The sequence below is a fragment of the Trichosurus vulpecula genome, chromosome 9 (genome assembly GCF_011100635.1).
Source record: "Trichosurus vulpecula isolate mTriVul1 chromosome 9, mTriVul1.pri, whole genome shotgun sequence".
In the NCBI taxonomy this organism is placed as follows: domain Eukaryota; kingdom Metazoa; phylum Chordata; class Mammalia; order Diprotodontia; family Phalangeridae; genus Trichosurus; species Trichosurus vulpecula.
The window spans coordinates 56915880-56943169 of record NC_050581.1 but is presented as its reverse complement, the minus strand read 5'-3'; the positions used below and the strand labels follow the sequence as shown (position 1 = coordinate 56943169).

General features: G+C 39.4%; 1 protein-coding gene across 3 annotated transcripts in view; it reads left to right on the top strand.

Moving 5' to 3' along the window:
• UBN1 (ubinuclein 1) overlaps positions 1-27290 on the top strand; it is a 36698-nt gene that overhangs the window by 6465 nt on the left and 2943 nt on the right. The window contains exons 4-18 of one of the 3 annotated variants that reach the window (XM_036738800.1): positions 2119-2205; positions 2667-2762; positions 3045-3179; positions 4072-4175; positions 4903-5341; positions 13903-13973; positions 15465-15594; positions 15801-15919; positions 16162-16290; positions 16476-16619; positions 17590-17640; positions 17729-17771; positions 19191-20420; positions 21165-21417; positions 21701-21790. In XM_036738800.1, coding sequence (XP_036594695.1) covers positions 2119-2205; positions 2667-2762; positions 3045-3179; positions 4072-4175; positions 4903-5341; positions 13903-13973; positions 15465-15594; positions 15801-15919; positions 16162-16290; positions 16476-16619; positions 17590-17640; positions 17729-17771; positions 19191-20420; positions 21165-21417; positions 21701-21790 — 3121 coding nt within the window. The remainder of the gene's footprint in view (positions 1-2118; positions 2206-2666; positions 2763-3044; positions 3180-4071; positions 4176-4902; positions 5342-13902; positions 13974-15464; positions 15595-15800; positions 15920-16161; positions 16291-16475; positions 16620-17589; positions 17641-17728; positions 17772-19190; positions 20421-21164; positions 21418-21700; positions 21791-27290) is intronic. The other 2 variants (XM_036738801.1, XM_036738802.1) reach the window with 2 other exon arrangements.

The window sequence follows — 27290 nt, the reverse complement described above, 5'->3', positions numbered from 1 at the left end:
TCTCTTTCCTTTCCTCTTAGTCATCACCGCTTCAGGAAGTTTTGTGTTTGTAACCATTCCTTACTCAATATTATCACTTCTCCTAGCATCCCCTCTTCCCTATCCCTGCCCGTTTCCATGTTAGTTTGGTATAGTTCTTCGTATATTTTTGAGTGCACAGGTATTCAGCCCTCCTTTTGTCTGGTTCAGATGAGAGAGAGATTCATCTGATGCCTTCTCCCTCTACCCTTTCTTCCATGTTTGCATACTTTTCTTCTTGTCACTTCAGTTATAAGAAAAGCAAGTTCTACTCCACTCTTCCTTTCTATACGACTATATTCCTTTTACCTTCCTTTTCCGCCCCATTCTTACAGTCCCTCAAATAGAACCAGCCCACTCCCAGGCTTCCTTTTTCTTAGTGAACTATGCCATCGCCCTTGAAGACGTAAAGATGCTGAACTGACACTTAGGTTAGCACTGTTTCATCCTATTGCCCCTTTCACATCCTCAAATAAATTTACCTTTCTAGGTTTCTTTTGACTCTTGTGTTTGTATTGAAAAGTTCTTACTCAGCTCTATTTTTTTATTAGGTATACTTGAAAGTCCACTGTTCCCTTAAAGATCCATTGGATTATACTTGACTTTTCCTGGCAAATTATTGTTGGTTGTAAGCCCACCTTTTACCTTTTGGAATAATTATACTCTAAGATATAGTTTCTTGGTGCTTGAATTCCTTTATGGATGCTTGGAGTATTTTTTCTTTGACCTGGAAGCTCTGGATTTTGACTGTGATATTTCAACGACTTTCCTTTTTAAGTTTTTGTAGTAGGTAATCTGTGGATTCTTCCTGTTTTCACTTTTCTATCTGGTTCTAATACTTCTGGTTTTGTTTTACTTTATGATTTCCTGAAATATAATGTTCAGGCTTTGTTTCTGGTTTTCAGGGAATTGTATGGTTCTTAAATTACTTCTCCTTTTTCTGTTGCCCAGGTGAGTTGTTTTTGATACCAGACACCTTACATTTTCTTCCTTTTTGTCCCTTCAGTCTTTTGATTTTTGTTCTAATATTTCTTGCTTTTTCATGGAGCTATTGATTTTTATTGTTTGGTTCCTTCTCATTTCCAAGGAGTCCACTACTTTTGTAAAATTTTGGACCTCCTGTAGTAAATTGTTTTTCTCCTTCAGTTCTTTCTTCCAGAGCTTTTCTTCTTATCATTTTTTATTTCTTGTTTAATCTAGGTATTCATGTAGACCTTGTGGAAAATCCATTTTCCCCCCATGGGTTAAGGAGTTACTCTCTCCTTCTAGGTTGTATTTTTAGCTGTCTCTGGATCTGTTGAATTATAGTGGTCAATACTTCTTTGGTTTACTCTTCGCTTCAGCCTTAGTTTTTGAATTGGTGCTTTGTGCCAAGGCCAGGCTTCTTTCCCTGCTGTGCTTTTGGTTAAGGTAGTCATCTTGCTCGGTTTCAACAAGGATCACCTAGGTTTCTGAGCCAACCTCCGCTTCCAAAGTTTAGGTCCCTTTAGGATCCTTGAGAGAGATCTTCAAAGCACACGATAGCATCTCAAGACAGAGTGCTAGGGACCTTGGAGCTTTGGCTGTACTGGTCATTGCTGCTGCTTATGGTTTCCAAGGTTCATGCTATGTGTTTGCAGCTCTTTCCTAGCTCTGATCACACTGCTTTTAGTTTGTTTGCCTAGTCTGGCATGTCTGTCATTACTTCTTATTGCTTGCTGTGGTCTTCTGGCTGACTTTTTAAGGCAATTCTGGAGAGGCTGAAATCACTGTACTTTCTCATTAGATTTATTGATCATTTTTCAATCTGATACTATATATGGGTTTTTGCTGGAGCCAATATGTGAAAGCCGGGTGTTTTGCCTCGGTTCAGTCAGCCATCTTGGCCAGAAGTCTGTTAATCTTTTCCAATACGTGCCATGCACAAGGTGGACACCCCTTTAGTCCTTGTTTAATTGAAATTATTCTTTTCACTATCACCAACATAAGTGGCAACAGAATTGTAAAATGTAATCTATCATTCCTTTTTAGAAAAGTAGTTCTTAATTAATTGACTAGTCAGTACTTTGTAAATTACAAAGAAGATTCTATGAACTGTATTTGTCCAACTTTTTTCCACAGAAAAAAGATGTCTTGGACCCTTTCAATGATGAGGAAAAGGAAAGGCATAAAGTGGAAGCTCTTGCCCGGAAATTTGAAGAGAAATATGTAAGTCTTCTGTATTGGGCTAAATTAACTTTTTTGGGGGAAAAAGAGATTCTCTAGGGGTTTATAATATAAGATGATATAAATATAGAAAAACAAGTATAAGACAGAATAAAAATATTAAACCAGTGCATTCATGATTAGTAAAATGCACATTTATTGTGGGAAATATTCTTTATAGCTAAGCCTAGAGGAAGAAGGAAATTTTTTATCATTTAGAATCTTAAAGCTCACCAGGACTAGAAGATATTATTTGGTTTATTTCTTTCCCTTAAACTGCTCTATGGATTTAAAAAAAAAATCTGTCATGCTTTAAAATATCTTCAAGGAAGGGAATTTTGCAGCCACTTTTGGTAACTAATATTTAGAAATTCTTAGTTATTAGTCATGATATAAGGTGGTACCAGTCAATTACAAGAATATTTAGAAGAAAGGTCGATATGAATGATCTTCTTTTATTTTAGGGTGGAAAAAAACGCAGGAAGGACAGAATACAGGATTTAATTGACATGGGTTATGGGTACGATGAATCCGATTCCTTCATCGATAACTCCGAAGCAGTGAGTATTCAACAAAAGTGATAACAGAACTTGAACCCTCCAGATACTAATAATAAACACCAGGAAATTCAGGGTTATGGGAACAGAGTGGGTATTCTGAGCTAAGAACATAGCAATTTCATGAAGGAGGAGCAGTATTGCCTCTGGGGGAACATAGGGGAATGTCTTGTCATGCTGTCTCAATATGAGAGACTGGCATTAATTTTTCTTGGATCTTCACATCCCAGAGATGTATTCACTAGTAACTTATAGCTAACATTTTGTGGGTTTCCCCCCCACCAGTATGATGAGCTTGTTCCTGCTTCTCTGACCACAAAGTATGGAGGATTTTATATTAACTCGGGAACACTGCAATTCAGACAAGCATCAGAATCTGAGGATGACTTCATTAAAGAAAAGAAGAAGAAATCTCCTAAGGTTAGAAATTCGCTTTTTAGAGATGTTTTGATATGTAAAATTCTAAGAAAATGAATTGACTTCGCCAAAAGGAAATGTGAAGTTCTAGAAAGACCATTTGAGTTCATAATGGCTCAGGAAATTGGTTGTAAATAGTTGCTAGCTCAGATCCTGCCTGGTTGGCAGTGACTGACAGTCCACCTCTCATGCCTATTCGATGATAAATGAGCTGAGTTGGACTTTGGAGCTGTCAGCTCCTGGTAGTCAAATGTCCATATCTCAGAGTTTTCCTGTCAAAATTGGTACTGAGATTTCAACAAAGTCACCAATGATTGGGCCTTGAAGATGGATCCCTCAGGGTAGTCTTTTTTGAGACGGGGCTGAGGTTCATAAAAGGTGTGGAGCTAGGGAAGTTTGCACTACCCATGCTGTATCTGTTCTGTGGACATGTAGAGGACTTCAGTTCCCAGGGCTGTCAACCCAGTTCTTTTTTTACCAGCCCTAAGATATTTTTAAAAAGTTATCTTTACATATATACATTAATATGTATATTTTAAAAAGATTAAATTTTTTTGGTAAATACTTACATATGGGCTTTTCTTGTATTTTGTCCTTTTAGGAAGCTCATTTCAGCCTGAGGGGGTTCCTCTTGAAGGGCTAAAGAAATACCCCACTGTTGCCTCAGTCCCAGGCTTTTCCAGCAGACATTGTCAACGGGATTATTTCGTTGACTTGCTGCGGGTTTGTGGTATAGAATCTTGTTGTCCAGGGACTGATCTGAAAAATCACTGTTGATGAAGGACATGAGGCTGGTTTCAGAGTGTGTCCTGGGAGGAGCAAGGCCAGTGCTGTGTAATGCACTTGCTCCCTGAGTTAGGGAGCTGTGTAACTGTGCCTTGTCTTTAATTCTCAGAAGCGGAAGTTGAAAGAAGGTGGTGAGAAGATAAAGAAGAAGAAAAAAGATGACTCTTATGACAAGGAGAAGAAATCGAAAAAGTCCAAGTTTCCCAAAGCCGGGTGAGAGGCAGCAGCTTGTGTTTGATAGGATAAAATTTGAAATGTTAGGGCTAGACACCTGGGAGCTGACTTACCCCTCTTCCACACAGTATCAGAAGAAGCAGCAGGGACTGACCTTCCCATCCTCTCTCACCCCTCCCCACAGTGTCATTTCTGGGCATATTCAATACTCTCCCGTCTCTGTGTGGTTAGGTATCCAAAGTTGTATTTGTTACACTGTCAGTGTTAGCATCTTTTTCTGTCTCTAGATGATTGCTAATGTTTCTTATTCTCTTTGGGCACTTCTCTGTCTTTGGCCCAATTCCGTTTCTGTCTTTCCTGTTTTCCTTTGTCTCTTCTGGTCATGCTTACTTCTCACTCAATCTCACCCCTAGATGCTCCACAAGTTGCTGCTGTTCTCTGCTGCTTCAGCTTTCCACTTTTAAATCTTTCTCTTGATTTCTTTTGCAACCTTTTATTTCAGCCTGGCAGTGGTTTAAAAAAAAACCCCATCGGATATTAGCTTTATGTGACATTGTTTTGCTAACCTGTGTTAAATTTTAAGCTTTGGTCTCAGGAAGAAGGAGCTCCATTTGCCAGGAGGAGGGAGGAGGATAACAGGGTGGACTTTTGACTGTGAGGTCCACGTGGAGACTTTTGAGTCTGGGAGCAGGTGTGAAGTGCCTTTGTGCGTTTCCCTTTGGGGGTTTTTTGCAGTCATTGTAACCTATTTCTTTTTTGCTTTCAGCTTCACAGCACTGAATGCCAGTAAGGAGAAGAAGAAAAAGAAATACTCTGGAGCTCTAAGTGTTAAGGAAATGTTAAAGAAATTTCAGAAGGAGAAAGAAGCCCAGAAGAAAAGGGATGAGGAACATAAGCCAATAACAGCGTCACCTGCCGAAACTCAGAGTACACGGGAGGTGGAAAGCATGCCAGATCCCTTGCTCTCATTCTTTGGCTCTGCCTCTGACAATGACCTGCTTCAGGCAGCTACTGCCATGGACTCACTGACTGATCTGGACTTAGAACAGCTCCTCAGCGAGTCTCCAGAGGGAAGTCCATTTCATGATGTGGATGATGAAAGTGATTCTCTTGGGGTGGGATTGGACCAGGAATTCAAACAACCCCCTTCCCTGCCAGAAGGCCTGCCAGTGTCCCTGGAGAAACGTATCAAGGAGCTGGCTCAGGTATGGTGACCAGACATAACTATAATTGTGGCCATGCCAGCGTCACAGGAAGCATTGTATCTCTAGTAACCCTAGTGAGATGTCACTTTTAGCTGTTTTTTAGATTTATTTTTCTTCATTTTTGGGCAGGAGGCACAGTAAAAGCTTTACCTTCTAGTCTTAAAATTAAATTATTCCTAGAACCTTTTCTATTGGTAAATATGCAAACCAGTCTTTGTTGCCGTATTACTTTCCCTCCACCTATGTATTTTGTCACTTTCTTTACCACATGGTGTCCACTCCATTCTACAGTAGGCTTCCCCTCTTTTTGGCATGTTTCATACTGAATTTTATAGCATTATCCTGAAGAATCATTTGAAAATACCTAAGGAGGAGAAATACGTAGACAGTATTACTTCTCAATGAATTCCACTGTTACCTTGAATTGCTTATTGAAAGTGATAGGCATTCAGTCTGTTGGTAGGAAAATGCAAGTGTATGGACATTGTGAAAGCCTATGACAAAATGCTGAGAGGCTTCATTTTATTTGATATTAGCACACCATAAAAACAATTTTAAGAATCTAGCATCCATTAGATTTCTGCTATTTTTTCCCCAGAAACTGGGAGAACAGCCTCTATAAAGTGAATTTTTGTAAGCTGAGTAACACATCACTGAATTTCTAATTATATACGGGCCATTAGGCATTTTGACCTGTAATATAGCCAGTGTTTATACTTGCCGTAAACTCCAGACTATATGTTTGAGTTGGAGAAAATTCCTTCATCTTCAAAGAAAAATTGAACACAAGGTATAAAGTTACTAAATCATACCTTTATATAAATACCTATTTTATCTCTATTAGTGTTTATAATAGAAGCTAGAATCTTTCATTGACATTTAATAATAGGAATAAATGATGCCATCATGGGTAAGTAGTCAGACTGTATCTTAATGGCATCTAGTTGGAAGGAGATGATCTGAAATTGATGCTTTTGGCCTCCGTGTCCTACATTTGCATTCAGATCACATGAGAATTCACATACTTTTCTATTCCTTGCATTGGATAGCCTTTTAACAGGCTATCTTGAGGATTTGACATCTTGGAGTTAGAATTTCACGGCCTCCTTTGGGAGTTACTCTGAATGAATTACTATGTTGTCACCTGATATTGAATTACTGTGCTAAGATTTTTGCAACAGAATTCTTTTGTATTTATCACAAAGGCTTTAACTTAGTAAATGGAGTCTACAGCATCAGCTAGTGGTTTCCAGAGAAGGAATGAAATTGAATTCCTGAATTTTTTGCTTTTTTTCCATAAGCAAATTGTGTTCTTATCAGATAAGTGATACTCATTACTTTATATTTCTTGGGAAACACTTTTGGGCAGTTTTAATTGGAAAATGAAGTATAGATTACTTATATATACTATGTAAGTGCTGTTGGGTTGTGGTACAGGGAACAGTTGTTTTTCAGGGGAAGACTCTTGGGTAACCTTAAGGCTATTAAGTTGTCTTAATTTGTCATTGGTTACTTTTTGGTTCTTGTTCATGTGTATTGGAGGTAGAATGAAGATTGACAACATTAAGAAAATAATCATTGACATTTACATGTAGTTCTTTTAAGGTTTACAAAGCATTCTTTGTACATTAAAATATAGTTGCTTGTGTCCTGATGGTGAGGAGGTGAAAGGGAGAGAGACTTATATTTGATGTGGTGACATTTAATTTTGCCAGCCTGAAATAAAAACATCTGGAATCAGAGTCTTTTTTCTACCTCTGGTCAAAGAAACTTATTTTAGAAAATTGTAGACCTCTCTATTTTAACTGGGACATCAGATTTGGATGAGGCAAATTGATGTCCACTGACTTGGTCCTGACTCTTCTCATCTGTAAAGTGAGAGTTTGGATTAGATGGCCCTTAAAACCACTTCCAGTTTCAGGTCTTATGATTCTATGACCCTCCCAGCTAATAGACATTTTCCACATGATACGTGATTTTGGATCTTGAAATGGACATTGCATTTTCGCATTGATCTTAATCTATAGGTCATATGAAGCTTGCTATTTATAAATATATTAGCAAATTTATGAGTTCTTTTACTTCTTTTACTCTTGTAGTGATATTTTGACAGATCTTTAGACTTGGCCAAAGAAAATTCATAAACTGATTCTAACTTGATTGATGAATCTTGGTCTTAATTGCCGTGAGGAAAAAGGCAACTTGGTGTATCTATTTATCTATCTACAGATAGATATAGATTTAGACATAGATTGATAGTAGGTTCACTTCTTGCTTTGGTTCTTACCGTTATATGATCAAACTTTTTTTAAAAAAATGCCTGTAGTGTGTACGGTATAGGCTAGAGGAAGATCACGAATTAGGAAAGATGACATTTTAGGTGAGCATTTGAGAGGTAGAGGTGAAGTGGGAAAACATTCTAGGCATAGGAGATAGTCTGAGCAAAGGCACAGAAATGGAGATGAACTGTCTACAGGGAAACAAAGTAGGCCAATTTATCTGAGATATAGAGTAAATGAGGGGCAATAACCTACTCCCCCTTATTTACTCTGTATTTCTGAGAGAAGACAAAAGTGGAGCTGTCTCTGCCCTCAAGCAGATTATATTAAACCTCTTTCCTCATCTGTTAAATTGGGATAAGGAATAATTGCACCACCTACCTTACAGGTCTTTGTTTTCCAGGAAAGTGCTTCGCAAACATTACAGTACTATGTTAACGTGAGATGGTTATTGACGTTCATGGGAGATAGTCTTAATTCTTAATATGGGGCAAGAATTAAAATACATTGCTTTAATTTAATAGCAAACTGGGGTACAGAATTTTTTTTTTAAATTGTTTATTGGACAGCTCAAAGGCTATTGAAGGAGAGCCATGGCACATTTTTGTAATCTTTATTGTAGTCTTCTTACATTACCCTCAGTTTCTACCTGAGGTTGGTGTAGAAGTTCTTAGCTGAACTTGGCTATTAACTGTACAGCTGAAAAAGGAACCTTCAGTGTTGATTCCATACAATTCATGGATCCTGGTGATTCCAGGCATTTTGAGATGATGATCTTGCCTTTTAATTCAACTTACTTTGACTCTATCAGGTCTACTTTGTTGGCATAGTGCCCTTAATTGTTGCTGGGATGTTTAGAGGAGAAAACAATGGTTTAGGAGTAATTCAGGCTGTTTTCTCAGGTAATGTCTTGATACAGTTTTAGTATGTTGGCAGTTCTCCCACATTGTACTTTCAGGCGACCCAGGGTCTTATTGGACTTTTCCGTTTAGCATTAATGTTAAAAATGCCAGCCAGAGAGTGAACAAAACAAAGGGATTAAAACTTTTTTTTTTGAGCACTAACAGAACTAAGCATCAGAAAAAGTCTGTTATTTGGAGTTAATTATAAAAGCTTACAGATTTCTTAGAAATATGGCTGTGCATGTTGAAACTAGTATTTCCTAAAGTTAATAATATAAACCAGGCCTGGCCAAAATGCGGCCCGCAGTGTGATTTATGCAGCCTATCTACAGGCATAGAAATTTACATAAATGCTTTAGTAAATGAAGCCGAGCTACCACAGAGCTCTCACTAAAGTGGCAAATCAAAATATATTGTCTATAGTTTCAATAAAAACCTAAGGTTGGACAGCCCTGATATAAACCATAAAAAAGTTCACATAGAGTAAATTTTCATGATCTGGGTATTCTGATTATTTTTCCCACGTTGTTGAAGGTTTGCCCATTTATACACTTGTGGAGAAAAGATGGTTCTTCGTAGACTTAGGAACCTGTGTTAATTTTGGTGCTTTTTGTGAATTCATTCCTCTCTCAAATGCACATGAATAAATGGATATAACCATTTATCAACTATTGATAGAAAATAAAACCTAAGGTAAAAACAAAATCCGTAAAGTTTCACACAGCTTTCAACGTTCATAAGAGATGGGTGATATTGAAAAATATGAGTATAATAAGAAATAATAAGTTATATAAGTGGTTCCAACTGATAATTAGTTGGAAAGTAGTTGTTAAATCAGATTTGGAGAGACATTCATAAAAATGGTATGGTGAAGCTACTTTTTTATTATTAACTAGTGAAATAAACCTAACCTGTATGGAGTGAATTATTTTTTTCCCACAAATTAAAACTATGGTTTTTGTGGGATTAAAGTATCAAGGTAGAAAGTAGGAAATACCAGAGTTTTAGAGAATGGCAGATTAAATGTGTCAAATAGCTAATAATAATAATAACAATGACATCGATATGAGTGGCAGCATGGCACAGTATATAGAAAACTAGCCTTGGAATCAAGAAGACCAGTGTTCATGTCCTACCTCTGACTTATACTCACTGTCTGTGTGACCTTAGGCAAGTCATAAAACCTCTCAGTTCTCTGTGCAATTTTCTAAGGCAATAAACTGAAGAGCAGGTGCTGACCTGCATTTGTAGAAGGACTTACTGGTCCAGTCTATAATGTTTGCAAAGCACTTTACATAGATGATCTCATTTGATCCTCACAACTACTCGGTTGTGGGAAACTGTAGGGAAACTGAATTTGAGTGACTTACCCAACATTATATAGCTAGCAAATGTCTGGGAGATAGACTTTGAACCCAAGTCTTTCTGAATTTAAGTAACTGATTCCTTCTTCCTAAAAATCCTGGCATTTGGGAATTCCATTTGTCTACTTTTGGCTTCTGGATCCCATGTTTCTGACCACCTCCTCCAGAAGAATCATTTTCTCTGTTGTGTTTTCTGATTGGATAATGGCAATCCATTCTGACATACATTTCCTGGTTAACAAATTTTTTTTCTCTTTGATGCTGTCTCAGCCATTGGTGACTAATTACCATACATAAAATCTTGCAGTGTTATTTCTTTTTAAAAAATAATTCATTTCTCCCCAATTACATGTAAAGACAATTTTTACATAACATTTAACATTAACAAATTAACAAAATTTAACATTCATTTAAAAAAATTTTGACTTCCAAATTTTCTCTCTCTCTCTCCCTTACCTTCACCCTCCCTGAGAGTAAGCAATTTGATATAGGTTATGCATGTTCAGTCATGCAAAACATATTACCATATTAGTTACGTGAAAGAAGACACAGACGCAAAGGAAAAAAAACACGATGAAAAAAATACAGAAAGTGAAAAATAGTATGCTCTGGTCTTGAAGTATTATTTCTGAAAGTTTTTTTCTTTTTTTGATGGCCTCAGACAGGCAACACTTGTGTATTTATCTTTGCAATGTAGGTTTTCCTGGTTTATACCTTCACCTTCGAGGTTGTAGCCTTATAGATTCAGAACTGGAAGGGACCTTAGTGGGCATCTAATTGAACCTCATTTCCCAAATATGAAAACTAGGCCCCTTACTGCTTCTATGCAGTCCTACTATACTTCCCTTGTGAACTCCCTATCCTACCCCTCCACAGCTCTTCTAAACCTTTTCATCTCTTTTCACATCTCCTATGCCTTCCCTCCCCTCACTCAGCTGAGAACCTTGCTCCATATTTTATAAAACAAATTGATTCCATTCACTGTGAACTCCTCCCCTTTTCCTCATCTGCTACTCTTTCGCTCTTGCCTCACATGACGAAGTGGCCTTATTCCTTCCTAAGGCTACCACCTTTACTTGTTCAGATGGAAGGGACTGGATGGTATCGTCCAGTCTCCTCCAATAGATTGCTGTCTCTGTTATCCCCTTCTCATTTGTTTCCTACTGCCTACAAATATGCCCATGTCTTTCTTGATCTTTCCATCCCAGCTGTCATCCTATGTTTCTTCTGCCCTTTTTAGTTAAACTCAAAGAGGCATTCTCTAATAGGTGCTTCCCCTTTCTCTCCTTTTCTTAACTCCTTACAATTCAGCTACCAGCCTTATCATTCCACTGAAATTGCTCTCTCCAAAGTTAATGATAATTCAGTAGTTGCCAGATTCAATGGCCTCTTCTCTGTGCTCATTCTCCTTGACTTCTTTACAGCCTTTAACACTGCTGATTACTCTCTCCCTGATACTCTTTGCTCTAGAGGTTTTCCTAACACTACTCTCTTCCTGGTTCTCCTCCTACTTGACAGTTTCTCTGTGTTCTTTGCTAGATCTTCCAGATAACAACCTCTAACCATAAGTGTCCCTCAGAGTTCTGTCTTGGGCTCTCTTTTCCCTCTATATTACTTCACTTGGTGATTTCATCAGCTCCCATGGATTTAATTACCATCTCTTTGCTGCTGCCGCTGATTTCTGTACTGATGAAATCTGCCTTTCATGCCTCAGTCTCTCTGCTGACCTCCACTTTTGAATTTCTAACTGCCTTTCAGACATCTAGAGCTGCATGTCCAGTAAACATCTTAAATTAAATATTTACAAAAAGTAATTCATTATCTTCTCTCTTCTCTCCCCTCCCCCCCAACCCTACACCCTTTTACTTTCCCTATTACTGTAGAGGGCAACACCATCTTCTCTGCCCCTTGAAACCTGAGAGTCATCCTGGATTATTCACTATTGCCCACCTCCATATCCAGTCTATTGCCAAGACCTGTCAATTCATCTTTGCAACATCTCTCAAACATGTCCCCTTCACTTCTCTGACAGTGTCACTGCTGTGGTACAGGACCTCATTATCTTATATCTGGATTACTGCAATAGTCTACTGGTGGGTCTAACTCTCTCAAGTCTTCTCCCTCTCCCCTTCCCCCCCCCCGCCCCAATCCAGCCTCTGTTCAGCCACTAAAGTGATATTCCTAAAAGGCAAGTCTGATCATATCACACACCCCCTTTGCCCCCATTCAGTAAACTCCTGTGTCTCATATTGCCCCCAGGATCAAATACAATATCCTCTGTTTGGAATTCAAAACTCTTCATAAACTTAGCAGCCATTTCCACACTTTCCATTCTTCTTAAACCTTTCTCCCTGACTTGTATTCTTTGCTGTTCCACCAAGACACTCTTATTTCTTAGCTCTGAGCATTTTCTCTGACTGTCCCTCTTGCCTGGAACACTCTTCCTTTTTCTGCTCTTACTACTGACCTCCGTGGTTTCCTTTAAGTCTCACCTTCTACAGGAAGCCTTCCCCAACCCCTCTTAATTTCAGTGCCTTCGCTCTGTTACTTATTTTCTATTTACTCTGTACATACCTTACTTTGTATATATTTGCATGTCGTTTCCTCCGTTAGATTGTGAGATCCTAGAGGGCAGGGATTATCTTTTGCCTCTCTTTGTATCCTCAGCACTTAACATACTGCCTGGCACATAATGGATACTTAATATTTATTGATTGATTGAAAACAGACCTGAGAATTTGAACCACTTATTGAAGGCCACACATGTAGTAAATGACAGAGCTAGGATTTGAACTAGGTTTTCTTGACTCCAAATCTAGTACTCTTTCCACTGTACTGTGCAGCCCCCATCAATTAATCAACAAACATTTAAGTATCTAATATGTAAAAGGCAGTGGGGATGCAGTGGGGATAAATGAAACAGTATCCTCCTTCCCCTCAGGAACTTACATTCTGCAGAGAGAGACATCTTAAGTATGTACAAAAGAATTCCAATTTGGAGGGCGTTACATGGAGGTCCTGGGGGGATGTTTTTATGAATCGCAAAATATTCCTGTTTAATGGCCTAGTCTGGGAATAGTATGTTCTGGGTATAGATTATTAGTGTTCAGATTTTTTTCGGTAGTGTCCAGCTAGGAAGTGTAAGCTTTTAAGTGTCTGAGGCCAGATTTGAACTGAGGAGATGAGTCTTCCTGACTCCAGGTCCAGCACTCTATCTAGTATGCCACCTAGCTGTCCTTGGGTATAGAATATTAATTTAAAAAATAGAATATAATGTGATTTGTTGTTCAGTTGTTTTAATTCATATCCAACTCTTTGTGACCCCATTTTATGGGTTTTTTTGGCAAAGATACAGGAGTGGTTTGCTATTTCCATCTCCAGCTCATTTGACAGATGAGGAAACTGAGGCAAACAGTTAAGTGACTTGCCCAGGGCCACAAACTAGTGTCTGAGGCTGGATTTGAACTCAGGTCTTCCTGCTTTTAGGCCTGGCACTAACATGATATACCCAATTAAAACTAAACTAAGTACTTTGGGACCTTAAAAAAGATCATTATTATAAACATTTCTTGTCATTTCTTAAGTAGATGTGTTAAATGACAGGTACCAATTCTGTACTGTGTTGGTTTAAGGAGAATTTTCTGTAGTTGACTATACTGGCTTGACTTCAGTTTTATCTGTCTAAGAATCATTCACATACCCTTCTAATTTGATTTTTCTTTGTGTGGCTAGTTTTCCTAAGTCCTGGGAAGCATAAAGATAATTTTGCAATGCATAGGCATTTATAAGGAACTTGCACATACCTTCTCTGGAGAGTGTTGGTCATAAGTGTACTTTGTTTTTTTGAACCTAGGATAGAATAGAATGAAGGATTTTATTGTTGAAGCCTGTTGGTGTTCATGTCTGTTACTCTTTAAAGACTGCTTGCTCTTGTGACTGTGTGTGTGTGTGTGTGTGTGTGTGTGTGTGTGTGTGTGTATGTACACTAACAGATATTACTGTCTAATATGAACCAGGCTGCCAGAGCTGCAGAGGGAGAGAGCAAACAGAGGTTCTTCACCCAGGATATTAATGGCATCCTGCTGGAGTGAGTATTCTTTACTTATTCGTATGTGTTCCTTCCTTATTTGTATTTGTATTTGTATGTGTTTGAATGGAACAAAACTTGGGGGTTCAGAAATAGGAATATATACTTAGGCCAAAAGTATTTATTTGAACCTGAAAAGGGTTTGGCAACCTGGGAAAATGAAAAAACTGGATTGGTTTGGTGGTGTTTTGTTCAGTAGCAATATTTGTATGCTCACTTCTTTGCCTCCAAGGAACTGGACTATGTACTCTTTTTTGCTAATTCCTGGTAGAAAGTGTTCATTATAGTAGCATACTCTGGATGTGGTAGTCACAGACTACTGACAGAAGGTGTTTTTTTCTGGAGTAAAAGCCTTTAAGTCTCTTGGCATGTGTGAGATCAGAAGAGGACATACTTTTTTTTTTCCTGTCAAGCCTCTCTGGGAGTCTAGGCATTGGATTCAGAAGAATAACAAGACTGAATACCACCCTGATGAAGTTACAGGAGTACTTTCTTCATCCAGGGCTCTTCATCATTACTGGCTACTTTGTCAAAGACCTTCCTTCTTATCATCTCTTTTTGTTCTCTAAGCCAGTTCTGGGTGTCATATAGGAGTTCACTTTTGGATCATCAACATTATGTTCTCTGGTTTGATTTTTTTCTTTTTAATGAAGAAGTATATTTATTTTTGGCTTTGATTTGCATCTGATGGGAGAAGAGATTGGTGCTTTCCCACCCCTTCTCACAGTTTCATTGTGGCACAGAGAAATATTGGTTGTTTTCCATTTGGAAGATTTTGTTGTGATTTTGTAATGAGCTAGAAAATGACCTTGATCATTGTAGATCTATACTGATCACTCTGAGGACATGGAATTTTCAGGAAAGTTATCTAGGAATTAGCATTGATTAGTGGACTTTGTACTTCAAGGAGGACCTGCTTTATGTGAGTAGAATGCTGTTAGGCTTAATTGAAGAAGATAGGTATCTTCTCTTTTATATAGATTGGGAAACTGAGGCATAGCAAGGGTAAGGACTTCCCTAGTCTTGAGTGAAACTGAAAATTGGGCCTGAAAGCTATTGAAATATGCTGTGATATTTTTTCATATGACAACAAAAAAGCCACTACTATCAACTTTTGGAACATATGCTTTTTCTTCTATGGAGTAGAATGCTATGTATTTAAGATTTTTCTAGTAGAGGATACTTTTTCCTTAGACTTTGTTGTGTTGCCTTTTTAGCTATCCCTTGTTTGTGATTATTTTTTGAAATGGTAGACGTGTCTTATTTGAATTACTCTGATTAGAAAAGCTTCTCAGGTTTCGGAGTTGCTATTTTAGTCTGAGAATTGCTCAGGGTGTGTTGCATTGACTCTGAGTCACATCAAGTGTTTTGGGATGGGTTGAGTTATCATTTCTCTTGGCTACTCAGAATTTTTTTTCCTTAGTACACATCATTTGATGAGACAAGTCAGAGTGAGTTGCAGGCCGTTGATCACTTTGTTCTGTTCTTCAGCATAGAGGTGCAGTCTCGGGAGCTGAATAGCCAGATCCGTTCTGGGGTGTATGCCTATCTCGCTTCATTCCTGCCCTGCAGCAAGGATACACTGGTCAAACGTGCTCGCAAACTTCATCTTTATGAACAGGTGGGTCATCTTGGAGTGGAGCACTGTGGCCCTGCAGCCAGCTTTTGAGATTTAGCTCTTGGTGGCATATTTGAGATCTGTACTTGAGTGTTTACAGATGCCACATCTGTTACTACGTTGCCAGTGACTAAGTTGTTGCTGAGAAGTGTCCTTAGTATAAGAAGTAGTGAGTAAACTAGAGTTCTGGTATATAATGCTCTCTGCAGGGAGGGCGTCTGAAGGAACCTCTGCAGAAACTTAAGGAAGCTATTGGCAGGGCAATGCCGGAGCAGATGACCAAATACCAGGAAGAGTGCCAGGCACATACACAAGCAAAGTTTGCTAAGTAAGTGTTCCCCATTCCTTCTAGGTTACCTCGCTCTTCTCTTTCTCGCTTTCTTTTCTCTGCTGTCCCATTTCTCAGGATTTTTGCTTGTGTTTTCTGAATGGGACTGTGACTCTTCCTCAGCTTTTTTATCTTCTGGGTGGTATGAGCTACTAGTCTTCAGTCATCATGGGGCTCTGGGAGGAGGTGGTTCTTCTGTGGTGACCTTATGGTACCACTTAACAATTCCATTCATCCTGTAGGATGCTGGAGGAGGAGAAAGACAAGGACCAGAGAGAACGTATTTGTTCTGATGAGGAGGAAGATGAAGAGAAAGGGGGTAAACGCATCATGGGACCCCGGAAGAAATTCCAGTGGAATGATGAAATCAGGTGTGCCCAGACTTTGGATCAGTTGGAGGGTTTGTGAAGCAGTTATCTAAGTCAATATTCCTAATGGCAGCTGACGGGTTAGGATCATTCACCCTCATCAGTGCTACTGAGAGCAAGTATTTGAAACATGGAAGAAACATTTTTTGGTAGCCTGATCTGAAGTCTGATTTCTGCCCCTTCTTCAGGGAGTTGCTCTGTCATGTGGTGAAGATGAAACTGGATGGTTATGAGTTGGAGAGGAACAAGGCCCAGTCTTGGGAAGATTATGTGAAAGCTTTTCTGGATGCTGAAGTCAAACCCCTCTGGCCCAAGGGCTGGATGCAGGCCAGGTGAGGGACAATGAACAGCCTGCAGTATCAAGATTTTCTGATGAGGTGTGGCATGAATGGAACTTGAACCATGAAGAATAGTTTATAGCATTCATTTTTTATTCTTTAGGAAATGGCAAAGTATCTGTTGCGGGCTTTTGTGCTTGTTATTCTTTATCTTCTTTCATTTTGAGGTAGCTTGAATGTGAGTTTTACCTTTCTCTCCTCAGTTTGTCCTCTTCTCTTTTGAGCAGTGTCTTAGAATAGACGGTTGGGAAAGGTATTCATCTTGATTAATATTCTCAGCATCCTGTAGACATCTGTAGAAATACCAGGCATGGGCATACCTGTTAGAGAAAGTGGTTTTTTACGTCACTTCAGAGACTGTCTTAATTCTAAAGTAGAATACTATGTGTATAGTATGTCTGATAGGATATGGAAAGGTATAATGTGCAAGCTGGTAGAGGGAGCATACATAGCATTCTGTACGACAGGATTATAGTCCTTGTGTGACTCTGACTCATCATATAAATTTGGAAAAATACTGAGCCTGTCCATAATATGAACATTGTGTTCTCTCCTTATAGTTCAGGAAAGATGATTGAATTAATATCTATAGAGGTTTTCAGGAGAAGGTATAATGTGGATAGCTATTCATTTTATCTTTGAAAGAGAAAGGGTAGACTAACAGGGAAGGGATGTTACCTACAGAAAAAGAACATTGAAGAATTGGGGTCCACCCAACAGGTGTCCTTCACACAGGGCTGATTTAATTGGCATAACTGCAGTTATCCCATATCTCTTATCTGAGACCAGTCCAACTGATCATTCAAAATTTATTGAACATATACTCTGTGTGAAATAGCATGGTAACTAACCGTAAAAAATAGACGGTATATGGTCCCTGCTCTTAGTCAGCTTATGTTCTTAGAGTTTTATGCAGACATAACTATGCCAGACCAGTTTGCTTATTGCCATTTCTCTGTTTCAGGACTCTGTTTAAGGAGAGTAGGCGAGGACATGGACATCTGACATCAATCTTGTAAGTGTTTGACATTTTCATTCCTTGGATTACCTTTAGTTCCTGTAGCTATTCTTTGAACTTTTTTTGTGTTAATGTTTTTGAATAGGGCCAAGAAGAAAGTCATGACTGCTGCCAAGGTCAAAGTGAAGGTGAGTTCCTACCACATGATATTCTTTATGTCCTTGTCTCCATCTAACCAGGCTCACATGTTGAGTGATATTTTGTGACTCAAAGAAGTTGTTACTTCAAGGTGATGAATGTTTATGTATAGCTCTTGATGTTATATTGAAAGGCAGTATAATTCAATGAAAAGTGCGTGAGAGTGGGAGTCAAGATATCTAAGGGAATTCCTTTGTTTTCACTGGGTCTTAGTTTCCCCATCTGTAAAATATGTATAATAATACCTGCCCTACTTATCTCACAGGACTTTATCAAAGATCAAATAAGATAGCAGATTTGAAAGCCCTTTGAAGAGTCAAAAGATGTATACAAATGTTAGTCTGCTATTCTTGTTCTGTGTCTGTATACTTAGGAATTGCATTGGCCAAGGAAAAGTCAATTCATCACGTTAACACAGTAGAATAGAGAAGTAAGATGGTAGAAAAGAGGATAAAAACTAAAATATTATGAAATACACACTTCTCAATTTACTGAGGCATGGCGGTGTTCAGCATAGTAGGCTGTGAGGAAAAGAAGTGATTCTCTTTAGAGGCACTGAGGTGTAGAGAAAGAATATTAGACGTAAAGTCAGAGGCCTGGGCCAGAATATTAGCACTGACACCTATTAATTGGCAGTGTGACCCTGCATAAATCACTTCATTTAGCCTTAGTTTCCTCTGTGTATAAGAGGAATAATAATAATTGTATTACAGGGTTGTGAAGAAAGTGCTTTGCAAATGTTAAGGCGCTGTGTAAATTTGTCATAATAGCAGTCCAAGATCTAAAAGAGAATGTTAATTTGGAGTAATTCCTGGGCCATTCAGTCAGTCCACAAACATTTACTAATTTATTAAGAACTTAAGATGTGCCCAAGAGTGGTGAAAAACTGGGGACACAACAAGAAGCAAAAACAGTCCTTACTCTCAAGACATTTTAAGGGGAGTCACACTTTGGAAAAAATTGTAGATGTCTGTAGGCTAGGCTTTCCTGTTGTTTTTCAGAGTCAGAGAGTATAATAATAGCTGATATATAAATGGCTTTAAATTTTGGAAAACCTTTATGTATGTTCTCATTTGATCCTTATAACGGCCCTGTGAAGTAGGAACTGTTATAATCCCCATTTTACAGATGAAGAAACAGGTCAAGAGAAATTAAATGACTTGCCCAGGGCCATACTACTACCTGATTACAAATTCCACTTTACTCCAACCTGGCTATCCATTAAACGACACCATATAGTAGTGGGACATGCATGACTATACAAAATCCCAGACAGATATCAGAAAAGTGTGGAGCTTGTATTCTTTGTCATTTCTTATCATATAGAGAAGCTCAACTAGGTGATTGCCTCTTTTTTCCATTGGATATTTAATAATTTCTAATGATTAGTATTTATATTTTTTTTAAAGGATTCCTCCACCAAACCTGATAAGAAGGTTTCGGTTCCATCAGGACAATCCAGTGGCTCCATTGCTTTGCCTTCAGAGCAGCATCAGGGAATGAGTATGAGCATTGGTGCTCCAGCCAGGGAGTTGTCATCTCTGGGTGCTTCTCAAACATCCGGCAATATTGCTAATCCTGCTTCTTTCAGCCTGGAGGACTCACTGGATGAGGACTTAATTCATAATCCAACCTCCTCGTTGGAAGCAGTGTCCAAGGAACTGGCTGCATTGAACAGCAGAGCAAGTGGGAGTCCTGAATTCATTCTTCATGCGCCCCCAAAGACCCCTACAGATAAAGTAACAGGTCTTACAAGTTCTGAGGAGAAAAGAAACTTCCCTAAGTCCAATTCTTCTGTTCCATCACCTGCTAGCTCACTGCAGTCACCTCTTAATTTCTTGGCTGAGCAGGCACTGGCACTGGGGCAGTCTTCTCAGGAGAAAAAACCAGATAATTCTGGTTACAAAGAGCTCTCTTGCCAGGCTTCCCCCAGTAAAACCTTGTCTGAAGCACACCAGCCTAAACTTAAGCACCATAATTTGCCACGGACATCTCATGGACCACAAACATCACCTCTGGGGCCCACCCCACAAGTTAAAGTTTTTCACTCAAGCAGTCAGCAGCAGAAAAGCTTCACGCCCCCAGCTCCATTTGTCAATAAGCTCCAGAGCCCAAAGGCTGTCTCCCCTCTGTCCCAGCGATCCCTCCTCCAACAGGTCAAGACGTCGACCAAAGGTCCAAGCTTTCATTCCTCAGCATCTCCCTCTTCTGGTAGCACCCCAGCCTCTAGTAGTGCCCATAAGACCCCTGGCTCCTCCACAGCTTCTTTGGGTTATACAGGGAAGCACTCATCCAGTTCTTCAGGACAATCTTACAAGTCTCCCTTTGTTGCTGGCTCTATCTCTAAACATGGGGTTTCTTCTAGCAGTTCTTCATCTGGAGTATCTTCAGTACAGAGCTCTGCATCTGGGAGTTCACTCTCTGGTGTGCAGGCTTCCTCCTCTAGCCAGCCCTCCAGCCGGCTAGTACCAAGTTCTACATTGAAGAAACCTCCAGTTTCCCAGAAGCTGACTTTAGTGGCGCCACCTGGTGGCCCAAATGGAGATACTAGTGGTGGGACACAGGGGGTGGCCAAGTTATTGACCTCTTCCCTTAAGCCAGCTGTGGTTAGTAGTGCTACATCATCTACCTCCTTGCCAGTGAGTATTACAGTTGAACAAAAAGTCCAACACATTTTTCTTTGTATTTTTAAAGAAGCAATTCTTGTCATGCCAATCTGTATCTGAGTTGAAGGTCACATGGTAATGAGCTGGCCTCAGAAATCCACTGAAGCAGACTTTATGCTTTGATGTTATTGTAATGCCATATTGGTACAATGAATGCTTTTGTGTATGGCAGCATTTCTAAGGACTGCCTGAAACCTGTCTTTTTGTGAAGAAGGAACTGAAACTTTTATGATTTTAGGTAGTAATTTGAGGTCCTTTGGGGAGCTTAGGGGAGGTTAGCTTTGCTAATAAAAAACTGAACTTGGTTTTCTGGCTCTGAGAAGCATAATAGGAAGAGCCAGCAGTTTTTCTTTATTACATGGGTTATTCTTATGCGAAAACATATGGAACAAAAATTTAGTTGTTTGTAAAATCAGTAGTTGGGTGGTGAAATTTATTTTCCTGGGTGTTAAGGCTGTTGAATAGATTGAAACAATCTGTAGGTATGATGAGGGACGATGGATTGAATTAGACTATTGAATCTTGTCTGGGGTATATATGGCTGAGCTTTGGAATTAGGGTTGAGGAACAGAAGGGATCATTTATATTTGGGTTTACTCCCATATATAGGAAGTCTGTGTGTGTTTTTTATGCTATTCGTGTGAGGGGTGGGGTGGGAAAGAGAGAAAGAACTACTAACTACCTGAACTTTAACCACCTTCTGTATTCCTTTCCCAGAAAGGAACAAGTGGAGCTGTACTGCTAACCAGCTCCTCTTCCTTAAGTGTACTGTCACCATCCTATAAATCCAGCAGTTCTAAACTGTCCGGAGGTCTGAACTCAACACCACTGGGGATTTTATCTCCTCTCCACACTTTCCCTCTCCATGTGATCTCCTTTAGTGCAGACTCATCTCCCAAAGCAGGAGTCTCCAAGGATGCCATTGTTACAGGCCCTGCCCCTGGAACTTTCCACCATGGCCTAAGTCACAGTAAGTGCTTCTCCTCCTTTCCACTTTGGAAGTCCAAAAGGTGCAACTCAGTGCCTATAACAAATGAGTTTGCTATTGTGTTCATATGTCTTGTGTCTCTGGTGTGTGATTGTGGGGATGTTGCTTTGAGAGCTTTGCTAATTCTGATTTTGGGTTTCTCACTCCTAAGTGACCTGTCAGTTTGTTCTGGGATCTCTCGACAGCTATAGCTACTTCTCTGTTTTCTGTCTTCAATGTGCGTGTTTGTTCTTTTCTTCCCCCTCCTTTCTTTGTTTTTCTCTAGGTCTTCTGGCTGGCTTGCACTCCAGCCCGCACCATGTAGCGCCTCTCCCACACTCTGCCTTGTCTACCCATGTTCCGCAGAGTCTGCCAGGTAATTGTCAGACAGTCTGTTTACCATGAGCACCGTGAATCATTCCTTACCCTTCACCCTTTACATCCCTTGTCTGATGCCAAAACACTCACTGTCTTTACCTTGTCTTCACTGGTTTGATCTCTGCTATTTTATTCAAAGATTAGTAGGGTTTCAGAAGCTCTTTTAAAAGTATTTTACTGGCCTTGTGGATGAGAATGACGAGAGTATAAATATAAGTATTAAAGGCTCTTATAATATTTTCCTATTATTCCTTATAAATGCTCCATGAAATAATTTGATGAAGGTTATACTTGTTTTTGATGCACTTTCAGCCTTATACTTTGGATTAAATGTTTAATAATCTTATACATTCTCTTATGAAATGGTCATTAGAATTTGGGCTTTAGTAAAAGGCAAGGCTGCCTTTATTAAAAGTAGAGGTGCTCCATGGAGCACTGGGAACTCATCTCAACTTTTTCCTTTGCTTTTTTCAGTAGAACAGAAGGGGAGGCAGTGCACTATCCCCATAGGGGCCAGTAAGGTCATGGCAAATCTCCTAAGGCCTGTCTGCAAATACCATCTATACTTCATCTGTTAAGAGCTTTCTGTGCCTAGGTTAAATAAGAGGTGACATTCCTAATGACTCTTTATCCTCTTCCTGATCCCTTAAGGTGGGTTTGACCAAAATTCTATATTTAGCCTCCTTTTCTCCTTTCTCTATGCTCTTTTTCTCGACCATCTCATTCATGCCTACTGCTTCAGTTTTCACCCTTACACTAGTTACTACCACATATGTATCTTGCATATTATTCTCTTCTTTCTTGAGCTGTAGACCTCAAGTCTCCTAAGGCTAGCAAAATGTCTCTACCAGCATATCAAATCACCATGGTCAAAACTGAGCTTATCATCTATACCCTGATGCTTTACCTGCTCCTTCTTTTGACTTGACTATTTCTGTCAGCTTTATCACTGTTTACCTACTTTCCAATATTCACAACCTTGGTATTATCTTTGACTCTTCCCTCTCACTCTCTTCTCCTATCCATTCATTTACCATGTCCTGTCTGTTCTGTCTCTGTTATCATAGATGCCTCCTCTCTATTCTGTCACCATTCTAATACAGATCCTCATTACCATCTTCATGGACAATTGCATGGGAATCTTAATAGGCTCTTTCTTACATTTACCAAAATAGAATCTACTCTGTAAGGAGCTTGCATTCCACTTTGGAGGAAAAATGTGCACTCAAATAAAGTCATCCCAAAATAATTTTGTTGGGGAAGACATTTAATAAATTGAGAAAATCAAGAAAGCCTCATGTAGGAGGTGGCACTTGAGCTGTGAGCTTTACAGGAAGCTAGAAATTCTAATAGGTAAGAGGGAGTGCATTCCAGGCACGAGGGTGCAGCTTGTGCAAAGGCACAGAGGTTAAAATATGGAAATTAGCATATGGGGAACAAAAGCAGCCCAGTTTGGTTGAACATTAGAGTATTGAGAAGGGAATAATGGGAAATGAGTCTGGAAAGGTAGCTTGGAACCAGATTGTTAAGGCTTTTATAATAGGTAGGGAGACCAATTCAGAGACTTCTGCAAATAGTCCAGGTATAAGTAATGAAGGCCTGACCTTGGCTGGTAGCCGTGTAGGTAGAAAAAAGGGAATGGATACAAGAAGTGTTAACGGATGTCAAATCAACAAGAGTTGGTCATCTAGATATGGGAAGCAACAGAATGGAGACATGAAAATAACTCCAGGGTTATTAACAGTTGCTACCACATAAAGGCTAAGTAAGTTCCAAATCCTTACTTGGTCTGGCATTTGAAGCCCTCGATAGTTGTGTGCTCCCCTACCTTTTGAATCCAATATTCATTTATGAAGTATTGTAAGCACCGGGCATACAAAGACAAAAACACAACAGCCCCTGCCCTTAGGGAGTTTATGTTCTGCAGGGATTGGAAATGTAAATAGCAAGGTAAATGGGAGGTAATTTGAGGCAAGGGAAATCACTAAATTATTGAAGATATTGGAAGATGCTTCTTAGAAGAAGTGGGGCATTAGAGAAGGAAGCTTGGAAGTTCTGAGCAGAGGCAGTGAGTGAGGACATTTCAAACATGGGTGATGTCATATAGAATAGGCATGGAGAAAGAAGATGTAACGTTGATTCTGGAGAACAGCCAATTTGGCTAAAACATAGAGTATGGTGAAGGAGAATAATATGAAATAAATTTGGAAAGGTAGGAATCATATTTGGAGGTTTTTAAATGTCAGGCTGAGGAGCTTGTATTTTGTCTATAGAGACAATAGGAAGCAACCCAAGATTTTTGAGCAGGAGGAAGTATCATTATTAGACCTGTTGATTTAGCCTGTGTGGAGACTGAGTTGGAAAGATAAGAGAATGGAATCAGAGAAACCAATTAGAAGGCTTTTGCAGTAGTGCAGGTAAAAAGTGATGAGGGCCTCTCTCACATAGCAGGATTGACCCTACTTGGCAACAGATTGGGTTATGGGACATGAAGGAAAGGGAACAATGAAGGACGATTCCTCAAGGACGACACCAAGGTTGTAAATCTGGATTACTGGGAGGATGGTGGTAATCTGAAACCCAAATAAGATGTTCAGAAGAGTTTCAGGTTTAGGAGCAGGGAGTTGATTTCCATTGTAAATATATTAATTTGGAGATGCTGATGGGACATCCAGGTGGAAGTGTCAGGCAGTCAGTTTGTGATTCATGAATTCAGGAGAGAGACTAGGGTTAAGAATAAAGATTTGTCATCTGTGTAGAGATAGTACTTAAACCACTTGGGAGCTGTTGAGATCAAAAGAGAATGAAGAAAGAGAAAAAAGGTCCCAGGACAGAACCATCCAAGACATTCATACCTGTTAAGTAGACAGAGATGGATGATGATCCAACAAAGAAGGCTGAGGAGCTCTCACACAGGTAAGAGAACCAAGAAAGCTATATCATGAAACCCCAGAAAGAGTGAGTGGTCAATTGCAAAAGCAACAGCTGTGGTAGGATAAAGACTAAGAAAAGGCCAGTAGATTTATTAGTTTAGAGACATGGATAACCTTGGAAAGAACAATTTCAGAAGCCTACAGGTATCAGAAGCCATATTACCAGGGTGTGGGAAGTGGATGGTCGGTGTGGAAAAGGATAGGATGAGTGTAGACAACTTGTTAGGAGAGATTGCCTTTCAGAAGGAGAAAGGACGTAGGATAGTAGCTTTGGGGAATAGTAGGGTCAAGTGAAATTTAAGGATGCGGGAGACCTGGGCATGTTTGTAGGAATGAGGGAAGAAGACAAAAAAGGAAAAATTGAAAATGAGAGAGACTAAATATTTAAAGGGGAAATATCCATAAGAAGCTATAGGAGATAGGATCAATCAGTCCATAATTAGGGGTATAGTTAGACTGATTGGGTTTCAGTCAATAAAGAAAAGGGCCACTTCTTTTTTAGAGACTGGAGCAAAGGAGGAGAGAATGGAAGTTGTGGAAGAATTTTGAGGTATAGAGCAGGGGAGAACAGGGAGCTTATGGTAGTCTCTATTCACAGAAGTGGGAAATGAGGTTTTATGCTGGGGTCGAAGGGTGTGAGAGAGTATTGGGAGCTTGAGGGGAGAGAAAATTTAGAATAGCCAATTGAGGAGTGCAGTAGTGAGGAGGAAAAGGATTATAGCAGTCAGGGCCCAGTTAATATTAGATCACTAGATTTGCTGCAGACCCAATGAGCAGAGTTGTGTGACTTCTCTAGCTGCATTCATTAGCATGTGAGTAGTTGTGGAGAAAGCAGATAGTAGGGGGTAATCCATGGTAGAGGATCAGCAGGGCATGAATGGCAGTTGGCCAAGGGGGCAAGAGATTTAAGGGTAAAAGAAAGTAAGTGCACAGTTCAACTAGTGAACCAGACTCAAGACTGATGGTGAGAAAGTGAGGCCAGAGCAGAGATAAGAGAAGAGAGCAGGAAGAAATAGAGGAACTAGGAGGCATGGTAAAGATGAAGGTTTAGGAACAAGGCAGAAGCACAGAGATAGGACAGGAAGTTAGGATCAGAGAAAAGAAATTTCAGCATTCAAAATCATGAAGGTAGCACAGTTAGGGATGGTGGTGAGATCAAAAGTATGACCTGTATCTGGCTGAGGCAGGGTGAAGATGTGGGTCACAGGAGTTGAGGCTGATAATGTAGGTGAAAACAGTGTGTTTGAAGGAACATCAACATCTATCAATTGTCAGGATGGAAAAGACAGGTATTGTTGAAAAAGGAAGGAGAATGGCCTAGAGGCTGATAGATGACTAGATCTGAACTGGATGATATAGGTGAATAGAGTGAACCTTAAATGAGAAGAGGCTGATGAATGATGTTTGGAAAGGAACGATCTGGAAGTGGTAATTGGGAGTAAAGCATATGCCAATTCCCGTTCCTCCTGACCTAGTGTGTAGGGTATATGAGAGTACCTGAAGCATATCCAGTACTTGAGAAAATAGGTGAGGAGGGATGATGAAGTGCTTTACTGAAGGAATCAGATTTCCATAAGTGGAAGAAGAACAAGAGTATGAAAGGAAGAGTTACAGGATAAAAAGAATACTAATAATAGAACAGTGTTTTCAGAAGACACAGTGAAAAGAAAGGGATGATATAAAGGTGTATCGCCAAGGCAATATTCACAATGGTTGAATACAAGGGTAGGGTTGATGTGGGATGACAGGAAGTGATGGTAGGGGAAGAGGTTTTTCACTCTGCACAGTGACTCAGTCACAGGGTATTTGGGAAGGAAGTAGAAAGAGTGGCCATGTGAAGGATGAAGCACCGATTGACATTGCTTGGCTTCTTTCAAACAACAGGTACAAAGGGTTTGAAACAGCAAGATATTTGATTAGTAAATATTCATACTTGTCACCAGTTTGTACTTAATTCTGATCCTCGTTTGTTGTAGGTTCCTTAGTATACCTTGTAGTAGAGATGTAGAAAGAAGAAAAGCAGCCTTGACTTATTAGCATTCAAATATTTGGTGAGGACTGATTTTAAAACCATGGATTGGCTTTTCCAAGAAAACAAAATGAGAAGCTTTTCAGTTGGTCTCATGTTTTTCCATCAGAAATAATAAAAAAGCAGTGGACTTGTGCACAAGCTATTTATCTTACCAATAGATGATTGATTTAGGGAATTGTGTATCTGTCTGACTTAAGCTTTTAAAAAAATGACAAGGAGAAGGGGATTGTGAGAATCCCTGTTACTTTGGGAACAATATAATTATTTCAGTGTGAGAAATCAAATAATTGATGAGTTATTGGAAGCTTTTCTTGTCTATGTTGGGACAGTAGGATTAGCAAAAAATGAAGAGCTAAGATGAAAATGAAATGCCACTTAGCATATTTTATAAAGAGCAAACTTTTTTCTTCCTCTGCACTTCAGACAGATGTCAAGGTTAAAAGACTAAGCCATTTATGACTTAAAACTAAGAACTATTTTTTCATTTTAGCTTTCTGATTTTTGTATATTTGCTTTCTTTAGTGCTTCTTGCT